The sequence below is a fragment of the Pteronotus mesoamericanus genome, unplaced genomic scaffold, assembly GCF_021234165.1.
Source record: "Pteronotus mesoamericanus isolate MK-2021 breed Mesoamerican mustached bat unplaced genomic scaffold, CSHL_Meso_final contig_493, whole genome shotgun sequence".
Lineage (NCBI taxonomy): Eukaryota > Metazoa > Chordata > Mammalia > Chiroptera > Mormoopidae > Pteronotus > Pteronotus mesoamericanus.
The window spans coordinates 1109925-1126283 of record NW_026555183.1 but is presented as its reverse complement, the minus strand read 5'-3'; the positions used below and the strand labels follow the sequence as shown (position 1 = coordinate 1126283).

General features: G+C 52.3%; 1 protein-coding gene across 1 annotated transcript; it reads right to left on the bottom strand.

Annotated features, from left to right (window-relative positions):
• Nucleotides 1-754: 754 nt before the first annotated feature.
• On the bottom strand, nucleotides 755-16195 carry IKBKG (inhibitor of nuclear factor kappa B kinase regulatory subunit gamma). The gene is made up of 10 exons (XM_054578187.1): nucleotides 15986-16195; nucleotides 12540-12741; nucleotides 8272-8483; nucleotides 7357-7475; nucleotides 4595-4747; nucleotides 3719-3815; nucleotides 2521-2664; nucleotides 2092-2234; nucleotides 1822-1883; nucleotides 755-1579 (listed from the first exon to the last, which is right to left on the bottom strand). The coding sequence occupies exons 2-10, from the start codon at nucleotides 12724-12726 to the stop codon at nucleotides 1443-1445; spliced, it is 1254 nt and encodes a 417-aa protein (XP_054434162.1). The 5' UTR covers nucleotides 12727-12741; nucleotides 15986-16195; the 3' UTR covers nucleotides 755-1442.
• Nucleotides 16196-16359: the final 164 nt, after the last annotated feature.

Here is a 16359-nt window from a genome sequence, read left to right as displayed (position 1 = left end):
TACTTCTAGTCAACCCTCTCACTGTCAGGTAGCAAAATACCCTGTGAGAAGGCCCAGGGATGGATTTGCAACATCCCATTCCTACACGGGGGAACTTGGAGGAAGGCAGGATCAAGGGCCAGGGCACCAAGAATCAAATGATGTGTATTCTTCCTCCACTGTCTTTTTTTTTTTTTTAAACAACATTGCAGGGTAAATGCCTATGGCTTTGACATCCTAGGAAATGTTCAGAATCTTGCAAAACAACAAGCAAGAGTCCTCAGGTGTTCGTAATCTGCCAGTGATTGCCAGGTGGCTTGTATTTGCAAAGCCAGGGCATTTGGGGCTGATGCAGGGAACAGCATCCCAAACTTCTGGAATGTGATGAAACCTGGCCACCGCCACTCATGCTGGATGGCAATGCTCTCAGGGAGAACAGCAGCATGCTTCGCTGTTGGGAAAAGGAAAGGAAAAGTGTACTTGTGAAAAGCATCGCCCGTCAGACCATGACGTGGCTGCAACCCCAAACACAAAGCAGTGGAGGAAAGGTGCATAAATGTGACGACACAAAGATAACAAACTTTAAGTCCAAAACATGCTAGTACAAAGGCACAGTAGGAAAAGGTCATTGCAGCTTCCATCACACAGGACAGCTGATCCCACTAATGACCAAAGAGCTCCTACAAACCAGGGAACAAATAGTAACAGCCCAATAGAAAAACGGGCAAAAAATACAAACAAGCCATTCACGCTAGAATTGAAAAAGAACCCGGAAGCTCTGAAAGATACTCAAGCTCACCCTTTAATAGTGCACTACACACCTGGCAGATGGCAAAAGCCCACAGGTTGACACCCTTCACTGGGGCAAGGCTATGGGGAATGAGGGGAGAGCAGGAAACCACACTGCGGGGCACCAGCACCATCTACCCCATTTGCACATGCTCTGTGCGGCCACTTCTAAGAATCCGACCCAAAGACACACATGATTGATGCACATGGATTTTCACTGCAGTGTTATTTATGGCAATAAAATGACGGACAATGCTGTGGTGCAGCTTCCCAGTGGAACAGCACACAGCCCTTGAGTGCACCGGCACCACAGTGTGCTGGACCTGGGCTGAAAGGAAGGGCCCCCTCCCATCTCAAGCTGTGAAGCAGTTCTGAGAGACCCGGCCTTGACTCTTGACTTCCCCAGTTGAGGTGGAAGAAGGAGCCCCAGAGGCGAGTGGTTCAAGCAGACAGAACGAACAGAAAGAGCAGCACATCAGACCCAGTGGGTTGCTGTGTACCCTAGAAGACGCCAACCAGCAGACGGGGGAGCTGAAGCAGAAATCCCTGCAGCTAGTTCTTGGGGCTCAAAGAAGTAGCCTGCTCTTTGTCACCTAGCCTGTAATTCAGGACTAGGCAGGCAAGAGAGGAAAGTACAAATTGCACTGTCCTGGGCTGGTCATCGGCAGGCAGCCCTACTGAATGCACTCCATGACATGTATCTGCAGGGTGTCCATATCAGGAGCCTGATACTGGCACTTGGGACAACAGTAGTCAGGTGGCTCCTCTGGGGGGCTTCTCCTCTGGCTGGGCAAGGGAAAGGACTGGTGAGCTGCAGAAAGAGAACGGGCACCGGTTATAGCACAAACTGCAGGGAGGGAAGGAGAGAAAGTACTGAGACTTGATGGGACCATAGGATCCAACTGCCAGGGTCACTACCACCTTCCCTTTAGCACCCCCCGGAGGAGGGGGACACCAATAAGGAGGGGCAGCCAATGCAAACATCTACCACCTAGGCTCCATGCTCTGTCAACACCCTGCCCTCCCCTGCCCCTTCTCCTGCAGCTCACTCACCTGGGACAGGGGCTAAGGGGGGCTGGGAGACCTCTACATGCCGCTTCCTCATATCTTCAATCCTTTAAAAGAAACCATCCAATCGGTAAGTGCAAGCCAAACTCCAACTGGTGTACAAAGCTGATGGAAGGACAAGAGTGGTAGGAGGGGAGACAGAGGACCAGCTCACCCCACCTGGACAAGCCAGAAGCACTCAGTCTCTCATGCATACTGCTCGAGCCCCCAAAGTGCCCACCCTCTTCTGCACGCGGCATGTGCTCCAAGGCCTACCTGGCGGACTCCTGACAGCTGGCCTTCAACCTGCTATACTCCCGCTGCAGCTGCTCCAGCTGCTCCTGCAGGAGCTCCTTCTTCTCAGCCAGCTTCTCCCGCGCCTGCCTCTCAGCCTGGAAATCCGCCTTGTAGATATCCGCCTGGCAAAGCCAAGAGAGGGGGCCGTGGCCTCCGCCCATCAGCCACTCACTCAATGGGCACTCCATGCTAGGCACCAGGGGGCAAAGCAGAGCCCACTCCCACCTTCCCACAGCCCATGGCACAGAGAGTGTCACCCCAAGTGCACTGAGAGGTCAAGGAACAGTGCAAGGGGCTCGAAGAGCTTTCCGGGAAGCCACCGCAAAATGACACCAGAGACATGCCAGGTCCAAGCACCAGTGGGCTGGTCTACTCACCCTCATGTAAACCACAGAGCAGAGCCCTCACCTGGGCCTTCAGCACCGGAACAGTCTCCATCACAATCTTGTGCTCCTCAGCCTCTTCTTTCAGCTTGTCAATCACTTCCTGTTTAGCCACCAGGGCCTCCTCAGCCTGCTGGAGCTGCTGCTTGAGATCTTCCAGCTGCATTCCCTAGGGATGGGCGAGGGGGAGCTGACAAAGCTGGAGCCGGCCCAGGACTGGGGTCAGGCCACCCACAGGCTGGCTGCTACTGCAGGCGAGAAGAACCAAGAGGGAAAAAGATCGGACCCAGCTGGCCCACCGACCGCAAGATGTCAGCGTATGCGAGGCACAGGAAAGGTGGAAGCTGAAGAGGGGACTTCTGAGGTTATCTGGCACAACCTCCCTCCCAGGCTGACATCCCCTTCCCAGAATCCCCAGCTGGACCGCCCTCCTCCAACCCTTCAAAGGATAGGGGCCACACTCCCCCCTGAGGCCCCCCACTTCACGCTGAGCTGGTCTCCAAACTAACATTCCACTACGTGCCCACTAAGCCAAAACCCATCATTGGTCCTTCCACTCTGCCACCTAGTCAGGGGTCTGCTGTTTCCTCACACACACACTCACAGACAGACACAACACTCAGACACAGTACAAATACGTGAGTACACAAACAAATGCAACACAGACACACATACAGATAGACAGATGCACAGATGCACTCCCACAGACACACAGATGCACGCGCACACACCACCCGGCCTTCCCTCTAGGGATCAAAAGGCCACAGTTTTGTAATGAACTCTTCTTGAGTAACCAGTTTCAGGCTTTACTCTTCAAAGTCTCCTCTGGGTATCTTCCTATTTCACAAGCTCCTTCTTAAAATGTGATTGCTAGAAACTGGACCCAGTACAGGTCTAATTAGGACAAACTAGAAAAGGGTTCCCAGTCGACTTTAACACTGGAATGGAAACATTCCCAGGGAAATCCGAGCCAGGAGCCAAATAGTGATGGGTAGTGAGAGGACTGAGCACAGTCCACCACAGGCAGCAAGCGGCACAGCCCAAGGGCCGTCTCCCCATGGGCTGTCCTGAGCCATCACACTGCAGCCTTGACAAAACTCTCGGACGAGTCTCGTATCCCTCCCAAAAGCCAATATCCCCGAATTTGGGAGAGCAGGCCCCATGAGAGGAACGAAGGTCAGCTCAGCCCTAGGTAGTCCTGGGGGTGTCCCTGCTATACTCACTCTGTTTCGCTCACTGCTCACCATGCTGCTCTTGATGTGGTTGTCATAATCTTGGAAGAGCTGGTGATAGGCTACCTGTAGCTGGGCCAGTTTCCGCCTAAGAAAAAGGAGCTTTCACTGGAGAAACCACCTTGTCCTGATCCAACCGCAGCTTTTCCTGCTTCCGACTCCACCCTCTTTCTTCCTTCCACAAACCCGAATGGGGCTCCCAAGGCACCTTTGTGCCTTAAGGGCTATCAGCTCCGAGGCATGCTTGGCTAAATAGTTAGTATCATTTTCCTTAAAACTAGTATGTTTTGAAGTATGAAAAGAAATGTTTATGGTAAAATGGAACTGTCCCGCACGCTTTAACAAGGTCAACTTCAGCCCTGGCCGGTGTGGCTCAGTGGACTTGAGTGCTGGCCCGCAAACCAAAGGGTCGCCAGTTTGATTCCCAGTCAGGACACATACAAGGTCCCCAGTTGGGGGCGAGCGAGAGAGGGAACAAATGTTTCTCTCCTTCTCCTTCTCCCTCCTTTCCCCTCTCTCTAAAAATAAATAAATAAAATCTTTAAAAGGAAAAAAAAGGTCAAATTCATAAAAAACATAGAAAGGCAGGACTAGTCTAGATTAAAGGATACTCAAAAGGCACACCAGCAAAAAGAATGAAGGATCCTGGACCAGATGCTGTTAATGTGTGAGCCAAATGGTGGAGTCTGAATGCGGACTGGAAAATGGAGAATGTTACCGTACCAAAGATGAATCATTTGGGCATGATAATGGTAAGGCACCAATCCAGCCCTCAGCCACATAGTTCCTAGAAGGGCTTCCACCGAAGGCAGAAAGCCACCAACAGCCGTCTGGTCTCCATCCCTCCTGTATCAAGTGCCCACTCACTTCTCCTCCGAGGCAGCCTGGCGTTCCATGCGCAGGGCAGCCTCCATACTCTGGTTCTGCATGCGCAACTGATCCACCTGCACGCTGTGCTGCTGCTGCAGCGCCTCCCGCTCGCTTTCCAGCTGCCGGGCCTGCTCGCTGGCTGCCCGGGCCCTGGCATGGAAGAAAGGGGAGGTCATGGTAGGGTCCCAGCAGGAGCGAGGGTGCTCACAGCATCCCTGCTGTGCTGAGAAGGACTGCCGGCAGAAGGAAGGTGGGAGCCAGAACTAGAAGCTCTGCAGTCTGCGGGGAGAGGATGGGCACTGGGAGCAGGGCACAGGGAGGAGTCAAGGTTCAGAACAGCCTGTCAATGCAAAGCCGACACAGGATGAGAAAGGGGGAGGCACTGCCACTGGACACGGGGACAACTGCACGGCACCAGGTTAGTGGCAACATGTTTGTGTCAATGCAGGGCCTGGCCAGCAACCAAGTGCAGGTGGCAAGGAGACCTGGAGCTGAAGTTCAGGTTTATAACATGCACTATGTAAGCCCCTTCGAAAGGAAAAGAGGTAATCCCAAAAGAGGACACTGCTGGGGCCGGGGGGAGAGGAGCCCCCAGGAACCACCCATTAGATTCCAACAGGTGGGTGCTGGGGGCCCTCGCCAGGGCATTCTCGGTGGAAGGGTCAGGAGAGATTGGGAGGCGAGGAAGTGGAGGCAGCCACCAAAGATAGGCCTTTCTAGAAGATGGGGGAAGGGGGAAGGTGAGAAATGAGGTGGGGCAACTGGGGGGAGGCAGGGTCAGTGTGCCCAGGCACCTCCGTCCCTTGCACTCACTGGTCTAGAAGTGGCAAGGAGATGGCTGGCCTACCTCGATGGCTCATCTGGAGACCCAAACATCCACACCTGTAAGGAGAGCCTCCCACCTGCCTACCTGGGAGAGGGCAATAGCCTTGGCAGGGCACTCCTCTTTCCCTCTATACTCCCACTGTGACAGCTCATCTCTTGCCCCCCAGATCCCCCCACAGCCCTCAGTCTTCTAATCCAGGCCTCGTATGCCCCACGGCCCCCAAGCTCCCGTCTCCACACTCATATTTCCTAATTCTCCAGTTCTAGGTTGCAGCCGCGTCATCCTACTATCCTGAAGCCGTCCACGGTCCCCACTGTGAGGGTAACGGTGAGTGTTCCTGGGTGGGATGAGGTTACTGGGGGTTTTCACTGGTCTGCTTTTCTACATCCGTCCAAATATACTGAACACACACAATCCATCTGTGATCAGATACAAGTTAGGTGCTGTTATCACCATCACCAGATGGAAATGCTGCCTGCCAGCAGCCCTGGAAACGGGGGGAGGATCATTCCAATGTGACAGTCCAGGGGCTCCGAGGGCAGGCATGTGTACGAGGTTGGAAGCTGTTTCAACGGTCACATCGAATGATCTGAGATGCAAGCAAGGCTTTGTGCCCTGAGCAGTCCAGCTCAGCATTTATACGCTCGGCCACATCCGGGAGGGGCAGGAAAAGAGGCTGCCCAAGAGCGTACGCCTGCCAGAGGAAATGCCCCTGCAGGGTGGTTAACTGACCCAAGTCGGCTGCAAAACTGCACTGCCAGCATAAATCCTCCAGCAGCTTCTTCTATGTGCCCAGAAAAAAGACCGGCAAGAAAGACACCAAACTGTCCTAAAAACAACACGTGATTTTAGAAACATGGAGGTACAGAAGAGTATATAGGAGAAAACGCCAGCATGCCACGAGCCAGAGACAAGGAGGCTCAGCTTTTCCTCGCAGTCCGATTTCTAGATGGAAGCGCGTTCACACTGTCTTCCATATCGCTCTGACGATGGGAGGGGGAAACTCCTGACTGTTCCTCTAGCCTCTTTCAGGAAAGTGCCCCTGACACACGCAGCGCACCCTGATCAGCTCCTGCACTGGGACAGCTGGGGCTACCCCTGTCCGCGGGACATCCTTCTACAGCTAGGCAGCAGCTAGGTGGCACGGGAACCACAGAAACATCCGTGTCTGCTGACCCAATGACTTCACTTACAGGAGCCCCTCTATGCAGAAAAAGGCGACTGGCAGGCCCGAGGCAACCAGCTTCCAAAGGGCTGCTTGCAAGGTTGGCCCTCAAGTGGCACATGCGCAATGAGCTGGTGCAAGTCCCCTAGGACCATTTCCCTACTGATGATGGTGGTCCCTGCGGAGCACCTGCTTTCCTTTGGGAGTGGGAAATTTGGTATGTGCCTGGCACAGGGGGGCCAATAAAACCCGGGGCACTGGGTCTCAAGTGGGTTGATTCCCTGGGTCTGCAATGATACATTATTTTGCTGCTGAAGAGGGGAGAGTACTTGGCAGGCCGCCCAGGAGATTGAGAGAGAGGAATCCTAAGACCTGGGGCTCTCCACCCCTGACCTGTGTCCTCTGTCCTTGTGGGTCCTGGAGTGCGCCCTTCCCTGTGATAAATCTCAGCCACGAAGGCACTGGGAGTGCTTCCAGGGAAGTGTCCTATGGATCTCAGGTATGCTCTTGCCCTCTGCAAATGCCACCTAAGGAAATAATTCAAACTCCAGCAAAAGGTCAGAGAGCCCGGAAGTGCTGCTGGGACCCAGGTCCCAGACGGCCAGTTCACAGCTGAGCTAAGCACCTGCCCCAAAGCCCCATGCACCCACTCACCAAGTCCTCCGGTCCCTCCTCTCACAGGGCAACCCCTGAAGGCTCCTAAACGGCCTCATTCTTCTCAGGTACCCTCACAGTGGCCTCAAGGGCGGGCTTTCCCTCCCCACTCACCTGCCCTCCAAAGCCTGCCGATCCTTGGTAGCAGCCTCCAAGCGACTCTGGCTCTCCTGGAGCTCCCCCAGCAAGGATGTGACCTGGGCTTTCACCGAGGCCTTGTCCTCGGCCATCTGCTACAAGGAAAAAAAGCCACTTCCTGTCAGCAACGCTTTCTCACCAGCTGCCCACTCATGGTGGCCCCAAACCCTAGGGCAGCCTGCAGGTGCTAAGATGCGTCACCCTGAGGGCTTCTCTCCCGCCCTTAGCACCCTTACTCTTTTCACCTCTCACCTCCAGTGGTTTGCCAACCCCAGCAAGGCAACTGAGGCAGTGGAAAGGGATCGAGTCCCATGAGCCCATACTCCCAAGCCCCTCCTCATCTCTACAGACAAGCAAGGTATGATGGGACCCAGGGACACCAGAGCACAGAGGGACCTCATCTCAGAATGCTGACGACCAGGTCATGAGGGCTGAGCCCCGCGGGAATCTCGCAGCCTCTCTGAGACGCGATGCCCAGGGAGGTGAGACACAAAGACAGCAACGAAAGTACATGCTCCCTTCCACATGCCCAGGGCTACTAGAAGGTAAGATGGACTGACACTGTTTCCAGAAGACCTCCACCAGCAACAAAATTCAAGAGTTGTCCAAACTCTCCATTGACTGACTGCGCTCATCGAACTGTCCGGACCCAGGTCCCCCGTGACCTCAGGCTGCTCCAGCCCAGGGCTGAGACTCGGTCCTCCCCCTCCCTGACCCCTCTGCGGTAACCCCTCTGTAGTAACCACCAGTCTTGAGGTTGTTCTTGGGGACCTCTTTGGAAACAGTGACGTCCCTGTGGATTTTAAGAATGCATGTGGCTGGTGACACAGGTGGCCCGAGACCCTAGCTCTCCCATTCCTGAGGAAGGGCCTGAGCTGCCCCCTTTGCTACCTGTTGGCATCTCTTTAGGCGCTCCACCTCCTGCAGGGCCTGCTCCCTCTGCCTCTTCAGGTCAAGCTTCTCCAGATTCAGTCTCTCCACCAGTTTCCTGGCCTCCTGAAATTTCTGTACGAGGAACTCCTTCTCCTCCCTCTGGCTGCCTTGAAAACGCTGAAGCTCCTCACAGCACTCTCTCAGCATTTGGTTGCTCTGCCGGATGGCATCTGGTAGCAGAGGAGACAGCGGAGGGGAGGTGAGGTTTGGGAGCTGGCCCTCCCTGGGCCTGTTATGGTGCCTTCCCCATGATACCATGCTGCCTCTCACACAGAGAGATGGCTTCAAAACACTTTCATTTCATAAAACGCTTTCAAAATCAATTATGCTAATGGTATGCCCCAAGATTTCTCCCAACAAAATACTGAGCACATCAGCTTTACTTAGAGGTGTGTGCCAAATGTCACTTTATTTGTAAGTGATTCTGGAACTCATGTGTATGCTGGTGGCGGTCAGAGGCAAGCTGCCCTAGAGCACTCGGTCACTCACTGTCTTTGGGATTAGGAGGCCAGAGCCCACCTGAAGACTCGGGGGACAAGCACTAGGGCAAATTTCCCTGTGACATTGCTGGCTGCAGCCTGGGAGGGCCAGAAGGCTTGAAGAGGACTAGTTACTTGCCTCTCTGAGACTCACTGCCCTCATCTGTATGTTCAGTGGGGACGATCGCGCCCATCTCACAAGATGAGGAGGGTTAAATGAAAAAGCAGACAAAGTACCTGGTGCACAACACAAACTCAAGAAACAGCCAGTCCCGCTCTGACCAGGCTGAAAGATGAGCATTTGTAAATGCCACACAATCAGCAGAAGCCACAGAAAGGAGAGCCACACACCCAGGGGACATCCCAAGCAGCAGCAGGCCATCAGGGGTGACAAAACTGATCAGTGATGCGCAAAGGTTCTAGAAAATACAGAGCTGTGTAAGACGGGGGCAGGCAGTAGCTTCATGTCACCCCTCTGGTCAAAACCCTTGACTACCTAACCAGTTCCTGCTGATGTAATACTTCTTTCACTGGAACTTCAGCGGCTTCTGAGCCTGGCTCCAAAGCTACCTTCTGCATTCTATCGTCCCCGTGTGACTCATCCCCTGCAGGAGCTCAAAGGCCTCCTGCCCCGGGCACACTGTTCCCCCCACCAACCTCCACCTGCTGCAGTCCTGCCCAGTCCCTGTCCAAGGCTCAGCTCATGTACAACTTCTTTTTTCATTGAGGTAAAATGCACAGAACATCACATTCATCGTTTTAACTTTAGGAATTGATTTTGAAAAAGAAGAAAAAAGAGGAAAAAATTCATGAACATGGAAACAGTGTGGGGATTGCCAGGGAGAGGGAAGTGGGGGGGGGCGGTGGAGGAGGTATGGGAGGGATAAATGGTGATGGAAGGACACTCAGCTTGGGGTGGTGAATACACAATGCAGTGTACAGATGATGTGTTGCAGAATTGGGCACCTGAAAGCTGTATAATTTTGTTAATCAGTGTCACCCAAATAAATTCAATAAAAAGGGGAAAAATTTATTTTAAAGCACAGTTGACCCCTGACCAACATGGGTTTGAACTGCTCAGGCCCACTTATATCTGGATTTTTTCCAATAAATATGCAGTGTGCCCTCAGCATCTCTGGGTTTCACATCTGCAGATTCTACCAATCTCAGATTGAAATGGTGTGTTTGATCCATGGCTGGGAATCCGTGGATGAGCAGGGCCTACTGTATGCATTATTCTCCGCCTTTTCATATAAGGGAACTGAGCATCTGCAGATTTTAGCATGGGGTTGGGAAACAGTCCTGGGCCCAGTCCCTCGTGGATGCTGAGAGAGGACTATAGTTAAGTTTTTGGTGAATCGAGTTATACACAGATATTCAGCTGTGCGTGGGTCAGTACCCGACTGTCATGTTATTAAAGGGTAAATTACATACAGTCATTCGGTGGTTTTAATGTATTCACAAAGCTGTCCATCCATCACCTCTAATTAGTTCCAGAACATTTCCATCACTTCTGAAAGAAACCCCATGCCCACTGGCAGTCACTTCTCCAATGTCCCCAGCCCCTGGCAACCACTCATCTGTTTCTCTCTCTGGACTTGCCTCTCGGGGACATGTCACATAAATGGACTCCTACACTAGATACATGCAACTTCTTCCATACAATTTCCCCCAAAACATTCCATTCAAAGCCTATGTCCTCCCTTCTGTCCCCTCCTCCATAGACACAATCATGAGCATCAAGGGGGATAGGCACCTTCGAGACCTCAGGGTTTTGGCCCCAGGCCTAACACCCAGCACCTGTTTAGCAGAAACGCGTGGGGCCAACCCACTGCACAAGTGTGCGTCAGGTCGCGCAGGTGAAGGCCATGTATCCACAAGGTCTCCACCTGCCCCTGGAGCCGGAGCTCACTGTGGGGGAACTGGAGATGCCATGGTCCTTGTGCTGATGGCTTACCACACTCATTCCAGAGTCCCCCTTGCCAGAGCGCTCTCCTGGGGATAAGCAGAGGACACACACATAGCTGTGGAGGATGAGCTGTCTTCCCACCCCCAACCTGGCTGCCAACTCCACATAGCCCCAACACAGCAAGACAGTTGACAACCTCTGCGGACACTGTTGGTGATCATAACTGGAGGGTTGCTACTAGCAACTAGCGGGTAAAAGGCAGAGATGCTGTTCAATACCCCGCAGTGCCCAGACATCAATGGATGTCTGAGCGCTGAGATGGAGAACTCAGCCCCAAAGGCAGGCAGGTCTTGTTGGCTCTCTGTGCTCCAAACAGGGCTGTCTCCAAAGCAGGCCAGGCCTCCAAGAGACCAGCCAGCCCCTTGGGGGCAAGCTGACTGCACTGGACTCCTCCCATCCTGGAAGGAAAGGCAATTGCTCTTGACAGGAAGAAGAGACATTACATCAGGCACAAGTTTGGTGCTCTCACTGCAGGGCCTCAGCTAAGACCACTCTCTGAGGCTTACAGAGCACATGACTTGTCAGCACAGGTGCCCCCTTAATCTCCCATCACACAAGGGAACACACTATCCAGCAAAAGAGGTGGAAGAGTGGCCCTATGACTGTGGCCTCTACTGGCCGTGTCGCACGCCAACTCACCAGTCCGCTACAGCAGTGGGTGGCTGGTTGAGAACAACTGAAACACTGGCCTGGATGAGGCACCTTCCTCTAGGATATGGCATACAGGACCTGTGACCTTTATAAGCCCTAAGTTCCCAGTATGAACCAAGAGATGAAGCAAAAGGGGCCGTGTGCCCCATCACTGCCCATGACCCACCTGGGGAGTCCGTGCCACTCCTCCCGCAGCTCTGGGCTCAGCAGTTTAGAAGGTCCCCACAGCAGAAACATAAGAGTCTCATTGAATTAGAAGCCTGGGGTGCCAGCTGGGCACCTGGGGCTACTCATAAGTACCAAAGGAGTAGCAGGCCAGGATTGGAGCCCCAAGGGCATGATCACGAGGAGGGGGCCCACTGTCACACAGGAGAGGCGGGGGATGTACCGCACCCAAGGACAGCCATGTCACCTGAGGGGCACAGTACAACAGCCGCTGGGACGTGGAAAAGCTGCTCCCGATACAGGTGAGGACAGAGAGTGAGTGGGGGCTGTGACGGAAACAGGGATGGGATGGCCAGGAAAAAACTCGACTACCAGCCACTGGCGGGGAGGGGGCTGCTGAAAGAACGACCTTCAGCTGAGGGCTCCTCACAAAGTTGCCAGGCACCTGGCTCGGGGCCAGGAGCCAAAGACGCCTCCCTTTCCCACAGCAGGCCGCACCCCCCTCTCAGGAGACCCAAAGCATGCCATGCTCCTTCCCAGGATAGCTAGCCCTTAATGACCAACCAGCATGGAAATAGAAAGGGCTGGCCATGTTGGCCCAACCTGGGACAACTCGGAAGGGTCATTCCAGATCCCCGTAGGGTCAACCTGCACTACAGCCCAGCTTCTCCCTCTGCCCACCCGTTTCTTCCCTGTCCTTCCCTTCTCTTCACCAGTTTTGGTCCTCAGAGCACTAAGAACACAAGAAACTTCCTGCACATTAATCTCCATCTCACAGTGTGCTTCCAGGGAAGCCCACCTGAAACAAAGAGGGAGGGTGACTGAGCTCGAATTGCCAGCGGGCTCTTAGACACACCACCAGACCCAGTGCACAGAGTGGTCCGGGTGGGAAGAATAAGCCTTCCGCCCAGCCCAAATGGGTCTCCTGACTTTTTACCCCGCACACCCACTGTCCTCCTCACCTCGGAGCTCTTGATTCTCCTCCAGACAGCGCTGGAGGGTCTCAGGAGTACCCTGCTCTGAAGGCAGGTGGAGCATGGCCGACTTCCCCAGAGAAGATTCTTCACCCAGCACGTCCTGGTCCCCGGCCGGGCCACCACTGGGCTGCACCATCTCACAGAGCTGGCTCTTCCAGGGGGGCCTGATCATCCAACAAGTCAAGGTCTGGAAGAAAAAGGCAGCACAGGTGTCACATAAGATCTGAATTCCTCTTACCCTGCAGGACAAGGAGCATAGTCTGTGCAGCAGTTTGGGGGCCACACCTGAAGCAGAATGCCGAGCACTTTGTCAAGTGTAATAGGATATTAAAAATAGGCTTTTCGGTCTAAAAGGTGACACATACTCCTATTCCAAAGGGAGGCGTGTGCCCAGATGTAGGACTTGGAAAGGCCATGCTTCAGCACTGGTTATAAACTCTTGTCTAGCACCTGTCTCTGGGCTATAAGTTGAAATTAAGAATATCACCAAAGGGGACAAATCACAGGATTGCTTTTGGGGGGAGGTTTCAGTGTGCTGGGAATCCTACCCCATACACACGTCTCCAAGCAGGACTGAAGGGTGTTGGCCTTTCACCTAGTCAGTGGGTTGAATGATGGCTACCAACAGGATATGTCCATGTCCTGACCCCCAGAATCTGTGGGCGTGACCGTATTTGGAAAAAGGGTCTTTGCAGATGTAGTTAAGTGAAGGACCTTGAGAGATCATCCTGGATTAGCGCGGTCCATAAATCCAATGACACGTGTCCTTATTAGAGATAAAACAGAAGACACAGACACACAGGAAAAGCCATGTGAAAAGTGGAGGCAGAGACCGGAGTGATGTGGCTACAAGCCATGGAATGCCTGGAGCCCCCAGAAGCTGGAAAAAGCAGGAAAGATCCTCCCCTGCAGCCTCTGGAGGGAGCAGGGCCCTGCCAATACTTGATTTCATACTTCTGGCCTTCAGAACTAGGAAAGGATAAATTTCCGTTGTTTTAAGCCACTCGGCTTGTTGTCATCCTTTACAGCAGCCCTAGGAAATCAATACAGTTAGTAAGAGGGACTTCAAGGAAACCAATCAGAACTTGAGTGTTCCCTGGAACTGAGGGGGCCAAAGGGGACATCTGGTACCTGACATGTGCTGAGGAATCTCAAAGCGGGAGCTGGGTTCATAGCCTAAGACAGTGAGGTGGAGAGACATGCTGAGCCGTTCCCAGTCTTCTGTGAACTACAGTAGAGGTAGGCCATGTGTGACAGCACTGGCCTGGAGCCCTTTAAAATGCTGCTCAGGAAGACTGACTACCTGGAGTAACAGGCCAATATCAATACAAATTTCCAGGCCTGAGCTGACAGGCTTTAACACCAGATAAACTTGGTCATTTGACTATTACACTGAATGCCCCACTAACCCATCAGCTCTATCTGATCAGCCACTATCCTTCCTTAAGCTTCCAGAACAACTCACTCTCCTAGTTTTCCCTCTACCTCACTGGCTGCTCGTTTCAGTATCTTTCAATGAATCCTCCTCCTCAGTCCATCCACTTATGCTGTGGTACCCCAGGGCTATGTTCTGGGATCTCTTCTCTTGTCTGCCTATAGTTGCTCCAGTATTATTCCATCCAGCCACACAGCTTTAACCCCCACCTTAACGCTTATGATACCCAAAATTAGACCTCTTTCCTGACCTCTAGACTCATATATCAAACTCAACATCTCCAAGGAACCTAGTGGTCCTCTCAAAATTAATCTCTCTAAAAATGCACTCCTGACAGTCCCCAAAAGCCAGTTCCCCACAGCCTTCCTTATCGTTTGATGGCAAGTCCATCCTCCAGTCACCAGGACAAATATCTTAGAATCTTTCTTGACTTCTCTGTCTCTCACAGCTCACATCTAATCCATTAGGAAATGCTAACAAAATGTATCCCAGAATCTATCTGATGACACTAAGCAATTAATGTTAATCATTTTTAGTGTGATAGTGGTATTGTGGTTATGTTTTTTTTCAAAGTCCTTTTTTAGAGATGCACACTGAAATATTTACAGATGGTGTCTGAAATTCACTTCAAAATAATGGGGGGACTCCTAGGTGTATATGTGGAAGAAATGAAAACACACATCTACACACAAATGCTCACGGCAGCATTACTCATAACAGCCAAAGCGTGCAAACATCCATCAACTGATGAATAAACAAAATCTAGTACACTCACACACTACAACATGGACAAATCTTGCAAACAGTATGCTAAGAAAAAGAAACAACTCACAAAAGGCCACATACTGTATGACTCCATTTATATGAAATGTACAGAATAAGCAAATATATAAACACAGAAAGATTAGTGGATGCTTAGAGTAGGGGAGATGGAGTGACGAGGGTGATATCTAAACGGTAAGGGGTTTCTTTTTGGAGTGACAAAAATATTCAGGAATTACAGGTGATGGTTGTAGAGCTCTGTGAATACACTAAAAACCAGTGAATTGTACACTGTAAATGGGTGAATTTTGTGGTATGTGTATTATATCTCAATAAAGCTGTTATTGCAAATAATAATAAGAGATTGTAAAGGGTATAAACTAAACAATATTAGCCATGAGTTGATAACTGTCGAAGCTGGGATGTGGGTACATGGGGTTTACAATAGTATTCTTCCTACTTTTGTACATCTTTAAAACTTTTCATAATGAAATACTCAAAGCACCATCGTCTCTCACTTGGATTATTACTGCAATAACTTCCTAACGGGTCACCCTGTTCCTAAACTTAATCATTACATTCGACCAGAAAAATCGGCCTAAAAAATAATTCCAATCACGTCCCTCCTCTAGTCAGATCTACCACGGCTCCTCGTTGCCCTTCGTGTAAAACCCAAAGTCCCTATAATGGCCTACAAGATCCTGTACCATCTGATCCCCCATTGCTTCCTCTCCAAGTACCTCACTCACTCTGCTCCAGCTATAGTGGCCTCCTTGATGTAAACATGCCAGAATGGGCCCATTCATCCTCTAGTCACACAAATGGTATGAGATCAGGTAGACACTAATCATTTTTGCAAAGTGAACAAATGGAGGCACATAAAGTAAGACAGCTGCCAAACTGCATTGGGGCCTTTTTAAAGAATTTAACAACCTCAAATGCAGTCAAGTTTGATGAACAGAAAATGTCTCCGAACTAGAGTCATCCATGAACTAGGGGTGTGGTCAAACTCCGCGGCAGCGGAGGAGGAACAGGCGGAAACAGTCCCGCTCGCCGCCAAAGTAACTTGGGTCCTGCATCGGCCCCGCCTGGGCCGGTGCTCTAGAAACGGGAGGTAGAGAAACACCGGGGCCCAACACGAGTAGGAAGCCTGGATGTTCGCGGGAACCTAGGAGGCGGCGGAACGCCCACTAATGGTACCCTATCTTCCTGTCTTCAGGGAAGAGGACCACACCTGTCAGCAGAACCGGTCCGACGTGAGATGGGCGGGAGCAGCGGGCCGCGAGCGCTCCTCGGGCGCCGTAGCTCCAAGAAAGTCCCGAGTCCGCAGTAGCTCTGCCCTTCTCCCGCTGCAGAAATTCCCACTTCCGGCTTCCGGTGTCGTAGCTGTGGGATCCGGAAGTAAAATACGCAAGTACCCTCCCCCCCGGACTCCGGTAAGAGGTGTGAAGAAGGTTGTTTTAGAAGGATGCCCGAGCCCTCCAGCCTCGGCTGGCCCTCGGGGCGCGCTCCAGTGATATCCACCACCCGCTCCTTTTCCCGGGGTCAAACGTACACCTCCCCTTCCTTGGGTCTCGAGTGACGGCAGCCCGCCTACGGTTGCTCTGC

Excerpts from the sequence above, each read along its gene's own strand:
- IKBKG (XM_054578187.1), bottom strand. The coding sequence starts at position 12,726 with ATGATCAGGCCCCCCTGGAAGAGCCAGCTCTGTGAGATGGTGCAGCCC. Across the intron at positions 8,484-12,539 it reads GGAGAATCAAGAGCTCCGAG|ATGCCATCCGGCAGAGCAAC; the intron begins GTGAGGAGGACA and ends CTCTGCTACCAG. Across the intron at positions 4,748-7,356 it reads CGGCAGGCTTTGGAGGGCAG|GGCCCGGGCAGCCAGCGAGC; the intron begins GTGAGTGGGGAG and ends CTTCCATGCCAG.